This window comes from Rhinatrema bivittatum, chromosome 9, assembly GCF_901001135.1.
Source record: "Rhinatrema bivittatum chromosome 9, aRhiBiv1.1, whole genome shotgun sequence".
Lineage (NCBI taxonomy): Eukaryota > Metazoa > Chordata > Amphibia > Gymnophiona > Rhinatrematidae > Rhinatrema > Rhinatrema bivittatum.
Window position 1 is genome coordinate 40,238,732 of NC_042623.1, and position 14,928 is coordinate 40,253,659.

At 48.3% G+C, this 14,928-nt stretch overlaps 1 protein-coding gene across 3 annotated transcripts in view; it reads right to left on the minus strand.

Annotated features, from left to right (window-relative positions):
• Positions 1 to 14,928, minus strand: part of RSBN1L (round spermatid basic protein 1 like) — a 124,069-nt gene that overhangs the window by 24,107 nt on the left and 85,034 nt on the right. For 2 of the 3 annotated variants that reach the window (XM_029615043.1, XM_029615045.1), the window contains exons 4-6: positions 14,352 to 14,489; positions 13,001 to 13,143; positions 1,104 to 1,271 (exon numbers count right to left, since the gene is read on the minus strand). In XM_029615043.1, the coding sequence (XP_029470903.1) occupies positions 1,104 to 1,271; positions 13,001 to 13,143; positions 14,352 to 14,489 (449 nt within the window). The remainder of the gene's footprint in view (positions 1 to 1,103; positions 1,272 to 13,000; positions 13,144 to 14,351; positions 14,490 to 14,928) is intronic. The other variant, XM_029615044.1, reaches the window with a different exon arrangement.

Sequence of the window (14,928 nt, forward strand, 5' to 3'; positions counted from 1 at the left end):
TTACGAAGAAAGGGGCACTGAACCCACAGGATAGCAGTAATTGTTGTACCAGCTGCTGGAGCTTTGCCAAGCACTGAAAAATAGCCTGGGACACTTCTTCTAGAGTATGTCCTTGAGAAAACAGCATTCTCCCCCCCAAACTAATAATTTAACCACAAAACCGTAGAAATAAAACAAGCTGTGCCACCTTTACGTTAGGCTGCCAGACATTTGTGACCAGGTTTCGAGAACCATGTGCTCAAAACTATGCGGAGAAACACGGCAGCCACGCTACGTTATTCAGTCACAAAACTGAATACGAAAAAGAACGTGCATGTTCAAAGGCCCAAAACGCGATCCTCTGTGTCTGACAGCAGGAATGTCTCTCTGAAATGATGCCTGGTAGCTTTCCAACACTAGAGGGTGACAGCAGACTTTATCATAATAAGCATTTGTGCAGTCCGGATTCTTCGCTGGAGGAAATGAACCTGCCACAATGTGTAACGAAGATCAGGGTGGAAAATCACAGGCATCAGGGTCACCACCAGGCACCCATCCACAAGCTCAGGTCCCAAGAGGAGCCTTTATGGGCCGTCCAGGATTGCACCCTGCCACTGGACTGCACACAAAGGAGGAGGGGGGGGGGGGGGGGAGAGAGAGCGAGCAAAGAACGGCCAAAAGAGCACAAATAAAGCAGAATAAGCATAAACCAGACAAAATGGAGCAAAACCACAAACTTTTTTTTAATTTTTTTTTTTTTTTAATATACCCAGATTCCTAAAAGTTTTGACTGGCACCTTAGATTCCAAAGTAGTTTTCCACCCCCTGAAGAAGATAATACAATACAAACATACAGGCAATAAAAGGTGGGCTCCCCAACTCTCCACGTGACCCATGGGGCTATGCAGGAAAAGCAGGGAGAATCCTCAAGGGCAGGCAGCCGCCCTCCGGAGAGGACCACAACCCTTCTCCCTGCTTCTGAATCCAAGCACGTCTCCCAGCTTAACCTGCTTCTGGCCACAAACCTGAATGCACCATGCCACCGATGGCAAAAAAAAAAAAAAAAAGGGTGTGAGCTGAATCTAACTAAATAACTACTGGATGCTAAAAACAAAGTCACTTACCACTGTCCACAGTGCACAGCCTTCAACACACCCACAGCAGCTGTGGTCTGTCGTTCAAAGCCTTGCCCTATGTGATCTGCATGAGCTCGTGTCCTGTCTTCAAACAACATTTCACGGGGCTCACTGGCTCGAGGTAGGTACTGCAGGTTTTTTATTTCATTGGTAGTTCTGTTTTAAAATCACAAGTGGCAAAAAAAAAAAAAAAAAGAAGAAAAGAAAAAACCACAATCATCTAAAGCTTCTTTAAAAAAAAAAAAAAATTAACTTTTTTTTTGTTACAATAACCAATGAAATGTGCTTTCACCCACTTCCTCCCCTCTCTCCCCCCCCCCCCCCCCGCCCCTGTGCAGAACAAAAACAAGCATGCATCACCAGTTTCTTTCACAGACAACCCGGGTTTTTGCTGAAATACCTGATGGAGCTTCCTTATGAGAGAATCTAAAGGGAGGGGGGTTTAACCTTGGCACTGCTAATCAGGACCATTACTGCGCCACAGGCAGCTGGGCAGTAGTTTATCTCCGATGATGCAGCTGGCCCAGGAGTGGGGAGGCAGTGGGAGAGAGGTGGGCAGCGGGTTGGGGTGGTCTGGGGGTCCATTGTGATGATGTGGCTGGCATGCTGCATGGAAGGGCTCCATGGGACTTACATCCACAACACTGGTCCGATACTGGGAGGGGAGGGTGGGGGCGGCATGATGCTCCCCCACTCTCCCCAGCATCTGTCTTACCTATCCCTTGCAATGCCTCTGCCAATTCAGACCTTCCTATTATAAGTCCCTTGTGCTATAATACCATAGCCTTTGTATCCCCTAAAATCCAACTTATCCCTTGGATTTCTTTTCATTAATAAAGGAATGCAAGGGTCCCAAAAGCCCAGTCCTATTGCTATGGAAGAGTAATGGGGGGCATAAGCTGTATTGTTCGTGATCCAACACGTCCACTACCAATCCCCTACGTAAACTAAAATTTAAACTCAGGTGGCACAGAGGAGCAGATCGTGGTCATAAGCATACAAAAATTCTTTACATGCATCCCATCATAAGCGGCAGCAAGGCAACACTTCGGTAATAAAAACACTGGCTTGGATTCACCAGCCTTAGCAGTCAGAGCCAAAAAAAAATAAAGGAAACCCAGCAGAGCCCACACACTAAAAGTGCGTGGGACCTCAGATGTTCACACCCCTTTGGCTTCTTGCACTGGTCTCTGCTTCTGCCGCTGTGTCTGGTGCTTCCTGTTGATTGTCAGGTGCACTATCAATTTATAAATCTAGCCCTAGTATTGTTGGGGGTTTTTTTTTGTTTGTTTGTCTATTAATAACCCAATGAATAAAACAGCATTTCCCAACTCGGTACTGGAGGCACACTTAACCAGTCAGGTTTTCAGGATATCCATAAAATTAAAAAAAAAAAAAGGTGCATAAGATAGATTTGCATACCCTTGGACTCCGATCTATGCAAATCTATCTCATGCATATTCATTGGGGCAATCCTGAAAACCCAACAGGATAGGTGTGCCCTCCGGGAGAGGGTGGGGGAAACACTGGAGGAAAGAAACATGCAAGGGAGGGTTCTGAAAGGGGATGGGCACAAAACGATCACCTCCAAACAGGATGCTAATAACTGACTCTGTGCAGGGGAAGTCGACGTCTGCCGTTCTGCTGATCTACTAGCACTAATTTTAGACTTCACCGGCAGAATGTTTAGACAGAAGGCTCCTCCCGACACTCTCTGGGTCCTACGCCCGCAGCGAAAGACAAAATTATGGCAACAAGCTCCTGCATGCTGAGCTGGACAGGGATAATTTCACTACACCATTAAATAATAATTTAGGAACTGGAAGAACTGAAACGACCACATACGGACAAGATATGAGCTCAGTCTGCTTAGGTTTATGGTCAGGTACTATATAATGTAACAAGCCGTTACGGCCCTTTCAAACGGTCGAGATTCCGTCGGTCAGAGCCGCTCTCTTCTCCACAACATCTTACCCTTCCCACTATCCTCTTTCCCTTTTCCTTCCATCCCCTCTCATCTTCCCTTTCCTTCGCCTCTCACCTCATCCACAACCCCTTCCCTCTCCCTCAGCCCTCCTCCACTCCCTGTTTTTCCTGCAAGCCCGTTCAAACGGGCGAGATTCCGTCGGTCCCTCCGGGCCGGCTCTACCCTGCCGAACCTGTGAGATGCAGAGGGCGAGGGGCGCCGCTACGGGGACCTGCCTCTCTCCCTGTGTACCGTGGCTTCTCACTGCTGTCCCTTTGCGTGACGGTCCGGCCGTCCCTCCCCCCCCCCCCCCTTCTCCGGCGGCGGAGGGATGGGCTCAGGCTGTGGGAAATACGCGACTATGTCGGAGGATCCGTTTCTCGGAGCGGCGGCTCTTGTGCCCTGTCCTGTAGTTGCCGTTAACGTGGGCTTCTCAGGGGGAGGGTCGGGGGGGTTGCGAGTTTGCTAACAACGGTGTCTATTGCTCGGGGCTTTCCTGGGACGGGGCAGGATAAAGGGCCCTTTCGTCGTGACGTGAGTCGGGAAGTGGGAGTGCCTGTGCTGCAGTGTGCGCGAGAGCTGCGCCATCTTTCTCAGCTGCTCTGAATCCGTTGTTGTTGGTCCGATCTCTGTGCCTTGGGGCGTAAAAGCAGCAAGTCGGTCAGAGCTCTCTCTTCCGCGCATGCGCGGGCCTCTCGGTCAGAGCTGCAGAGCCGCTCTCTACTGCGCGTTCGCGGCACGTCGGTCGGAGCTCCCTTCCAGGTATGATGGTGGAGCAAGAATGCTCTACTTCCATTTCAAGAGATTTATTAACTAGAGACAAACACAAGATGTATTCCAAAAAGACGTCTGGGTTTCATAACATTGTATTGCATTTATATGTTTACCTTAAGGCATTTATTTAGTTACTTGACAGCTTTATGTAGCGAAATCTGTGTCTTCCTGCCAGCAGCTTGTAAGCTCCCCATCACCATCCATCCCCCCCCCCCCCAGCTCAGACACTCCCTGCCTGGAACCGCCGGGCAGGGGAGCAGGCGGCCAGAGGAGAAGCTTGGAGCCCTGCTGGCAGCTGAGAAGCCATCAAAGCAGAAAAGACGCAAAAGATGCAACGGGGAGTCTAAGGCAGGAGGCGGACAGTGTTTGTCCAGTGTTTATCCGATAAACACTGATCTCAATTTTTCCCACTGGGGGTGTTTTATCCGTGTTTATCGATTAAAACCTAAAAGCAAAGCCCTAACCGTCTTACTTCTGGCTTCCCTTGTTTGGAGTGAAACTTTGGTTCCAATGACTGTATGACTTATTCCTGGAGGAGCTTCTACCTGAGTGCTTCCTATATTGTAATACGCCACTGAACTCGTTCACATCAGGCCTGGCCCATTCCTGCCCAGTGCTACCGTGGGTCATTCAGCAGTTTTTAAATTAGAACAGTTCTGATATATATTTTTCAGTAAGAGTTTTTTTTTGCATTTGGAATAGGCCCCCTTTCTTCTAAAGCTTCAAAAATGAATATTCCTCTGCCTACTGGAAAATGTTTTACATATCTGAAATGCGTGACAAGAAAATTGAGTTTTAGCTCGAAGCACCAAAATCTACAGTGTCTACAATGTCATATAATCATAATTTTAGGAATTTGAAAGGAAAACTAGAGATCCCCCCACAGAACATACGGAGCCTACTTTCTGGTACACGCCTACAATGGATTCAGGTAAAAACAGCCAAGTCCAGCCCCCCTTCCGAAATCTTCTGCAAATTTAGTGTGGATCAGATGCAAAACCAAAAACATTATTAGGCAACATAACTGCATGTTCACATTTGTGAAATACACCGATTCCCCCTAAAACAGAGCCCTCTTGTGTAGAATGGATGCAAAGCAAAAGTAATAAAGGGGCGACAATGGTGCCTGCGTCTTCAATGGAACACATGGATCTGGGTCCAATTCCTTTTGGATCCCTGACGTGGGCTGAAAATTTGGTGCTGATATGACATCAAATAGGAAAGTTAGTAGTGGAAGTTTGCTAAAACACAGACCAAAACTCAATGTTTCTGCACAGAATCGCAGCATTGATTTGGTCTGTATTTTTAATTTCATTCATTTCTTTGATCAGAAAGCTGAATTACGTTTGAGGGTGCTGTGCGACAACTCTTTGGTTTAGACACTTATTGCAGAAAAAACAAAAATAGAGGGAGGGAGAAAGCGAAGCTGCTTACCTGTAACAAGTGTTCTCCTAGGACAGCAGGATGTTAGTCTTCACATATGGATGACATCATCAGCACGGAAAACTTCTGCCCAGCATGCCACTATCCACGCATCCATGCGGGGTCTCTCTTCAGTCTCATAAGTAGATTACGAAAAAATAAAACCAACTAGGAGAACCCAACTCCGTGGGGTGGCGGGTGGGTTTCCTGAGGACTAACATCCTGCTGTCCTAGGAGAACATCTATTACAGGTAAGCAACTTCACTTTCTCCTAGGGCAAGCAGGATGGTAGTCCTCACATATGGGTGAATCTCTAGCTACAGACTGGACCCAAAAACCAATGAGACCAACAGACACCAAACTAGATGCCAACGGGCACAACGGAGGTGCTGGTGGTCACAGCAGGGACCATCTGAACCTAAAACATGGGCCTTAAGCAGGAAGAGTTGGGTTCACAGCTGAAAGAGATTCCTGAGGACAGACTGGCTGAACCTGCTATCCCAGCAACTGTCCCTGTCTAGACAATAATGAGCTGCGAAGGTGTGGAGAGAACCCCATGTTGCAACCTTGGAACTGCACACAGGTGAGCCACCGAAGTCAACATGGCTCTAACCGAAATGAGTTGTGACATGGCCCCCCAGCTGCAGTCCCACCTGGTCATAGCAGAAGGAGATGCAGTCCGCTAGCCAGGTGGAAAGAGTCTGCTTAGTCACAGCCACCCCCAGCCTGTTGTAGTCAAAAGAGACAAAGAGCGCCCTTTACCCTTGGTTGGAATGAGGCCTAGGAAAGAAAGTAGGCAGAACGATAGATTGCTTAAGATGGAAATATGTCACCACCTTTGGCAGGAACCTAGGGTGGGTACACAGAACCATCCTGTCATGGAAAAATCTCATGTAGGGTGGATAAGTCACCAAAGCGTGCAGCTCACTGACTCTGCGCGCTGATGTGATTGCCACCAAGAATATGACATTCAAGGTCAACTACTTTAGTGTCGAGGAGCGCAGCAGCTCAAACAGTGGTTTCATCAGGGGAGCCAGCACTACGTTAAGGTCCCAGGACACCGCTGGGATTCGTAGGGGAGGCCGCAGCTGAAGTAACCCACACATAAACTGCCCCACAATCAGCTGCACCGAAATGGGCGAACCATCCACTCCCTGGTGGTAAGCCTCTACGGCACTGAGATTCATCCAAACGGAGTTGGTTTTAAGCCCAGCTTCCGAGAGATGCAGCAGCTAAACCAGGAAGTCCCAGACTGGGCAGGAGAAGAGGGGTCGAGATTCTCCTGATCGCACCAGTCAGTAAACCTCCTCCATTTCAGTGTATAAGACTTCCTCATGGAAGGCTTTCTTGAAGCCACAAGGACTTGAGACAGCTCCTCTGACATGTCAAGAGGCTACAAGATCAATCGCTCAACATCCAGGTCATGAGGGACAGGGTCCAGAGGTTGGAGTGGCATAGCCTGCCCTGATCCTGTGTGAGGAGGTCCGGGGCAGTCCCAAGACAGATTGGACCTCGCTAGGAGAGCTCCTGCAGGAGTGGGAACCAAACCTGTCTCGGCCAATAGGGGGCTATGAGGATCATGGTTCCCTGGTCCTGGTGAAGCTTCAAGACCATTCTTCGCTACCAATGGAAGTGGAGGAAACACATATAGGAGGCCCATTCCCCATTGGAGGGCAAAGGGGTCCACAGCTGGCTGTCTGTCTGCCCTGGACAGGAAGCAGTACTGAGGAACCTTCCTGTTGCAGGGGGCAGCAAATAGATCCATGTCTGGGGTCCCCCAGAGACGAAGATTCGATCTGCCATCTCCTGCTTCAGGGACCACTCATGGAGGTTGGAAGGTGCAACTCAGCCTGTCTGCCAGGGTGTTCTTCGCCCCAGCCAAGTACACTGCTTAGAGCAACATCCCCTGAGCCAGAAACCAGGACCAGATCTGTACCGCCTCCTGACAGAGGAGGAAAGATCTGGTGCCACCTTACTTGACGATATACCACATGACAACCTGGTTGTCTGTCCAAATGAGGACCATGTGGTTGGCCAGAAGTTTTCCATGCCAGCTCCAAGAGGTTTATTTGAAACCAAGCCTCTTGGGCAGTCCAGAGACCCTGGGTGTGGAGGCTGTCTATTTGGATTCCCCAACCTAGGTGAGATGTATCCGTGGTAAGTATAATCTGGGTTGGGAGAACCTGAAATGGCATACCCCGTTCCAGACTTGATGGGGATCTCCACCAAGCCAGGGAATCCCTGAGAGTGGAGAAAATCTGGATACAGACCCAGAGATCTTGGGTGGCCTGCAGACAAGCGAACGGAGTGACATGGACAGTTGCGGCCATGTGCTCCAGAAGCTGCAACACGCGTCATACGACACTAGTTGGCTCTCCTGGATCACCCCCCGCCAGGGACTGCAACACACAGTCCCTGTCGTGTTGCAAAAAAGGCCTTCACCTGGGTCGCGTCCAACATGGCTCTTTTGAAATCCAGCTGTGACGATGGATGGAGATGGGATTTCAAGAAATTAATTAAAACCCCAGGTTTTGCGGATGATACAAAATTATTCAGAGTAGTTAAATCACAAGCAGATTGTGATACATTACAGGAGGACCTTGCAAGATTGGAAGATTGGGCATCCAAATGGCAGATGAAATTTAATGTGGACAAGTGAAAGGTGTTGCATATAGGGAAAAATAACCCTTGCTGTAGTTACACGATGTTAGGTTCCATTTTAGAGCTACCACCCAGGAAAAAAGATCTAGGCATCATAGTGGATAATACTTTAAAATAGTCAACTCAGTGTACTGCAGCAGTCAAAAAAGCAAACAGAATGTTAGGAATTATTAGGAAGGGAATGGTTAATAAAACGGAAAATGTCATAATGCCTATATAATCGCTCCATGGTGAGACCGCACCTTGAATACTATGTACAATTCTGGTCGCCGCATCTCAAAAAACATATAGTTGCGATGGAGAAGGTTCAGGGAAGGGCAACCAAAATGATAAAGAAACAGAGAAATGACGCAGAAGACGACCAAATGGCCCATCCAGTCTGCCCAGCAAGCTTTCATACTTATTTTTCTCATACTTATCTGTTACTCTGACCACTGAGGTCAGGGCCCTTATTGGTAACTTTTTGGTTCTAATTTCCTTCCACCCCCGCCAATTGATGTAGAGAGCACTGCTGAAGCTGCATCAATGTGAAGTATCAAGCCTAATTGGGTAGGGGTAGTAACCACCATAAGCAAGCTACTCCCACGCTTATTTGTTTGCCCAGCATGTGCAATTTAGTCCTTGTTGGTTGTTGTCTGAATTTAAATCCTCTTTTCTTCATTACCCCCCTGCCGTTGAAGCAGTGAGCTGCACTGTATATGTATTCAAAGTGAAGTATCAGGCTTGATTGGTTCGGGGTAGTAACCGCCGTAACAAGCAAGCTACACCCACGCTTATTTGTTTTTCGAGCTTGTGCAATTTAGTCCTTGTTGATTGTCGTCTGAATATAAATCCTCTTTTCTTCACCCCCTGCCATTGAAGCAGAGAGCTGCTTGGATATGCATTGAAAGTGAAGTATCAGGCTAATTTGGTTTGGGGTAGTAACCGCCATAACAAGCAAGCTACTCCCATGCTTATTTGTGAATGCAGATCCTTTTTCCCACATTTCCTCTTGCCGTTGAAGCATAGAGCAATGTTGGAGTCGCATTAACCGTGTGTATGTTTATTGAATACGGGTAGTAGCCGTCATTCCTGTAAGCCACTCCCCATGCCTCTTCTCCATTTCATTCACATCCTCAAGACTTTATGGATCCAGTGTTTATCCCACGCCCTTTTGAAATCCTTCACAGTTTTGGTCCTCACCACTTCTTCTGAAAGGGCGTTCCAGGCATCCACAACCCTCTCCGGGAAGAAATACTTCCTGATATTGGTTCTGAGTCTTCCTCCCTAGAGGGGATGGAATAGCTCCCCTATGAGGAAAAGCTGAAGAGGTTAGGGCTGCTCAGCTTGGAGAAGAGACGGCTGAGGGGGGATATGATAGAGATCTTTAAGATCATGAGAGGTCTTGAATAAGTAGATGTGAATAGTTCTTTTTACACTTTCGAATAATAGAAGGACTAGGGGGCATTCCATGAAGTTAGCAAGTAGCACATTCAAAACTAATCGGAGAAAATTATTTTTCACTCAACGCCCAATAAAGCTCTGGAATTTGTTGCCAAAGGATGTGGTTAGTGCAGTTAGTGTAGCTGGGTTCAAAAAAGGTTTGGATAAGTTCTTGGAGGAGAAGTCCATTAACTGCTATTAATGAAGTTTACTTAGGGAATAGCCACTGCTATTAATTGCATCAGTAACATGGGATCTTCTTAGTGTTTGGGTAATTGCCAGGTTCTTGTGGCCTGGTTTGGCCTCTGTTGGAAACAGGATGCTGGGCTTGATGGACCCTTGGTCTGACCCAGCATGGCAGTTTCTTATGTTCTTATGTTCCAATATCCAAATGGTCCAGCGTAGTGACTGCAATGCTCCTGGCTTGAGTGTCATTCTTGACCAGCCAGTTGTCCAGGTATGGAAAGACCTGGATCCCCAGCTGACGTAAATAGGCGCCCACCACGGCCAAGCACTTTGTGAAGACCCTTGGCACGGAGGCCAGACCAAACTGGAGTACGCGGTATTGAAAATGCTGGCGGCCCACCACAAAGCAGAGATACTTCCAGTGACTGGGAGATATCTTGATGTGGGTGTAAGCATCTTTGAGGTCGAGGGAGCAAGAGGGGGATCAGGGTGCCCAAGGATATTATCTTGAACTTTTCTCTTTTGAGAAACCTGTTCAAGGCTTGCAGATCGAGAATGGGACGAGGCCTCCTGTTTTCTTTGGAATCAAAAAATAACGGGAGTAAAACCCCCGCCCCTGTTGCTCCCTGGCCATTAGAAGGGCAGAGAGCTCCACTACGAGCAAGTCTGGATGCGAGGATGGGACCCTAAATTGGGCACGGGGAGAATCCGGTGGAACAGCCACAAGATTCAGCCTGTAGCCATGCCGGATGACGGACAGGATCCTCTGATCCGAAGCCATGGACGACCGCCGGTCCGCATAGAAGCGGAGCCGGCCCCTAAACGGTGGTTCTTCTGGCATTGGTCGATACCACTGGCTTATGCTCCCTCATAGCCAGTCAAAACCCGTAGCAGGGCTAGCCTGGAGCACTGGCTGGGGCCTGGGATCCCGTGGCTGACGAGATCTGCCCCTATCGCTTGTCTGCTGTGGTTGAGAGCAAGGGGCAGGAGGGTAGTACTTCCATTGCTGTAGAAAGGCCTCCTCTGCCCAGGCCAGGAAGACCTCTTGGAAGCCAGCAGAGTGGCCGAGACTATAGGAGGGTCTCATGGTGATCCTTCAGCTGTGCAACTGCATCCTCCATCTTGTCATTGAAAAGGTTATCCCTGGTGCAAGGCAAGTCAGCCAGCTGGTCCTGAACCTCAGAGCAAAGGTTCGAGGCACAGAGCCAAATGAGACGCCTCACTGAGATGCCAGCGGCAGCTATGCAGCCCGCCATCTCGAAGACATCGTAGACAGCATGCATTTCGTGCTTTCCTGGAGGACAACAGTCATAAGGGCTTCCTGAGGCTGCTAGGCAAGGCCATCTGCAACCTCCTAGACTTGCTCCAGAGGTTACAGGTATATTGGGTCATGTATAGCAGGTAGGTAGGTAGCAATATGGGCCACCAACATGGAGCCCTGGAACACTTTCCTACCCATGGCATCCCATGCCCTATTCTCCTTGCCAAGCAGGGCTGAGGCAGGAATCTTCAACCTCTGCTTTCTTCAGCGCAGACTCTTACCACTACAGATTGGTGGGGAAGCTGGCGCTTAAAGCCCACAGCCTACTGCACAAGATGCACGCTATCAGCCTTCCGGTTCACCAGGGCCAGGGAGAGGGGGTGTTTCCAAAGTCAAAGGAGCAGCTCCCGGAGAATCTCGTGGATGGGGACCACCACCACTTCCTTTGGGGCATCCACGAACTGGAGAATCTCCAACATTTTGTGGCAGGCATCCTCTTCCATCATACGTTGGAAGGGTATGACTTCAGCCATAGCCCATACAAACCCTGCGAAGGTCAGGTCCTCCGGTGGGGACAGACGCCACTCCTCCGAGGGAAAGGGGTCTGACTGAAGACCACTGGAATCCACCGATGAGGTATCGGAGGTATCCCTTCCCCAAGGCCGCCCGTGAGGGGGGGGGGGTGGTGATGGGGAGCACTGGCTACATCCTGGGGCGGAGGGCATAGAGGGACCCAGGGCAAAAGGGGGACCCAAGGGACCAGGCACCGGCCCTGGCAGCACGGGGCACGGCATGGGGAGTTCCAGTGGTGTAGAAGGCACAGATGGACCCTCGTGCCTGGAGGAATCCCCGACAAGGACTGGCTCAGATGCCTTACGCTTCGGTGTCTGATGGGCCACCGAGGAATCATGGGGCACCAGCAACAATTGTGTCAGGAGGATACCGAGGAGGACGTTGAAGCGGTCCTACAATTGCTCCAAGCCAGACACCACAGGCATCGGCACCAAAACGGGCAATGGTGTGGGCACCGGCACTGGAGGTGACCCCGGAGTCGGGGAAGGCACCAGCATCGGAAGCACCATCTCCCTGTCACGCAAAGTGTGTTCCACCACCAGGCGCACCTGATGTTTTAGCTCCTCCTCGAAAGCTTCTGTTGAAAGGGCAGGCTGAGAGGGGGAGAGGAGAGGCCAGCTCCTCCTCAGGATCAGTGTGGACTGCCTTGAGCCACGGACTCGATGGAGGATGGGGCCTTTTTCACTGGGGAAAGGCGGCAAACACCGTGGCCAGCCCAAGACTGGCACCATGTGAGAACAGAGACTGGTGGTGGTGTTTCCGAGACATCTCATGGTGCTCGGCCCAGTCTTTCCCTAGCACTGAAGATGAGGACGATGATCCAGAAGTCAGCTACTTCGAGGAGAGCAACACGAGTTGGGCCCCAGAGCCTCTCTCCCCCAAAGGTCTCGGGGAAGGCATTGCCACAGAACGGTTGATGAAGAAGGGTCCTCCCCGGTCCTTGGGCATCAATGCAGGGGGGGGAGGGGGGGGAGGTATTGGACTTACCCAAACCAAAATCTTTCTCCATCTTATGCAGCCTGGCCCGAAGGCCCTTTGTAGTCATTTGCGTGCACAGATCACAGCCCCGAACATCGTGCGATGTCCCCAGGCAAAGGATACACACTTCATGAGGATCCGTTAAGGACATAGTCCGGGGGCACTGATGGAAGCCCGATGCAGCCTTGAGGTGCACGGAAGACCGCAAGAGCATGACGACTGGCGGCCACGAAGGAGAAGAAAAACCGATGGGGAACCGGAGACCCAGCGCAGAGCAAAAGCACTTTATGGAACTTTTTCCACAAAAGAGAGCAGTAGCTCCATGGAAAAGAAGAGACTGAAGAGAGACTTGTGGATAGTGGCATACTGGGCATGCTCAGTGTGCCAATCAAAGTTTCTAGAAACTTTGACAGAAGTTTTCCATGCCAGGCTCCATCTGATGATGTCACCCATATTTGAGGACTACCATCCTGCTCATCCTAGAAGAAAAAAAAAATCTAAACCCATATGTATACCAGGACAAAAAAAAAAAAAAAGGTAAGGGACCCAAGAATAAGAACACAGGCAAGTAAGTAATCTCAGTGCTCTAGTTCTTGCTCCTGCTCTCATTTATCCACTTATTACATGAAAACATTACCCTACCTTTTCCTTTTAAAAGGTGACTTTGGCATGTCAGCCACAGGGATCATCTGTTCTCCAGGGCGTACCCACATGATCGGACCATCATCGCTGTCTTTCCGACTCTTCAGTTTTAGGCTAGACACAGTCCCCCATGGCAATGTACACTAATAATAAATATTTACAGTGAATTCAAATCTTAAAGCAAACAAAAAAAAGATTCAATAGCTTAAATTTTTGGCCATGCAATCAAAATTTAATAACCATTTCTAGCAAAGCGTGATTTAAAAAGATTTTCAACTGTGCAAAATCCCACAGTTGGTCACATAAAGCTCAATATTCAGAATGTCATCGAGCAATAAAGTTATCTGGGTAGTTACCTGATAATTTCAGCGAATATTCAGCTCAACTTATCTTCTGCTGACTGAACTCAGTTAAAGTTACCCAGATAAAATTACCCATTTTGTTTTGCCACTCACCAGCTTACTGAATATTTGAGGAAAAAAAAAATGTTGCAAGCTGAGCAGTTCGAGATGCTACCCTCTGCTCCCCCACCTGCCAAGTTTAAAAATATATATCACAGCCCAGTACCCCTTTCTCCACTTAAAAAAAGTTGGGCACCACCCCCCAACCTCCCCTCAAACCCCAGCAGGAAAAAAAGGCTCCTTCACAGACAGCTGAGTTCTGAACAGGGATTGGTCAGAAGTCAGCAAAGGAACCAATCCTGGCTCAAGTGAAATGAATACATGAATATCTAGGAGCTGGTACAGCTGATAACCACCAGCACTTACATACTCACCTCACAGTCTGAAGGTAAGAGGCTCTTCTCCTCCAGCTGGAGTACAGGGAGACTTAAGAGTTAAGGGAAATGATTCAGGCTATGAGCTGTGCATTTTTTTTTTTTTTTTAACTTGAAAGGCAGGAGGATCAGGCCACTTAGCCTGCAACATTTTCTAAATTATTTGGGAATGGATGGAAATTGGACCACTCAATCCATGTTACTTTTTACATTGTGGAAAAGCAAGGATAAGGCTCACTGCTAGCCTACAAGGGATTTTTCTTTTTTTTTTTTAAACCTTAGCAGGTTAACTTCAGGCCTGCGATTCTTTCAAACCGAGTTAGCTGGATAAATTCTGATCATGTCCTTGGAACACCCCGATTCTGTTTCTCTTTCTCTCTCCCTTTTTTTTTTTCCATCAATCCATTTAAGTTTAGCCTGGTAATAACTTACCCAGCTAAACTGTAGTCATTCAGTGGGGCAGGATATTTAAAAACCCCAGGTTTATCCGGCTAAGTCTCGAACATAAGCTGGAAACTCTCTGAATATCGACCTCATGAGCTTTAGGTAATTTGTTTAAATTGATCCTTCTCTTACTCTTAAAAACGGGGAATCTTCCAACATGTCCAGGAACTCCGAGAAGTAATCCCCTACTTCCTCATCCACTGCACCAACCAAGCTGATCTGCCGCATAGCGCCAGCTCTGTACGTACCATGGGAATAGGTTCTTTTCACCTGTGCACAGAACATATGTAATATGCTTGAGGTTTAAAGCAGATATATAGATGCCTTGAAGGATATGTTTAATGACACTAAAAGCTAAAAATAAATAAATAAATGTGTATGGTGTTAGGCTCTTTATTATATGCTTTGTCTAGATTTCTTGCACAAAGCAAAGAAACGTTACTAACAGACTCATTCCCCGCAATCTTGATTTTCAACTGTTGAGGGGGAATCCAGAGCTTTACTTCTGCAAAACCATAGGCCCGACATAGTGTCTTGTGCTTTCCTTTTTCTTAAGGGAATGGCCTCACTTTATGGATAGAACACTTGTGATAATCCCCTGCCCAACAGCTTTCGCATTTTATTAAAGCAAACAATTTTACAACTTATGCAATGTAGACAAAGCCCTACTGCGAATAATAAACCCAAATATCTACATAAATTGAAATGT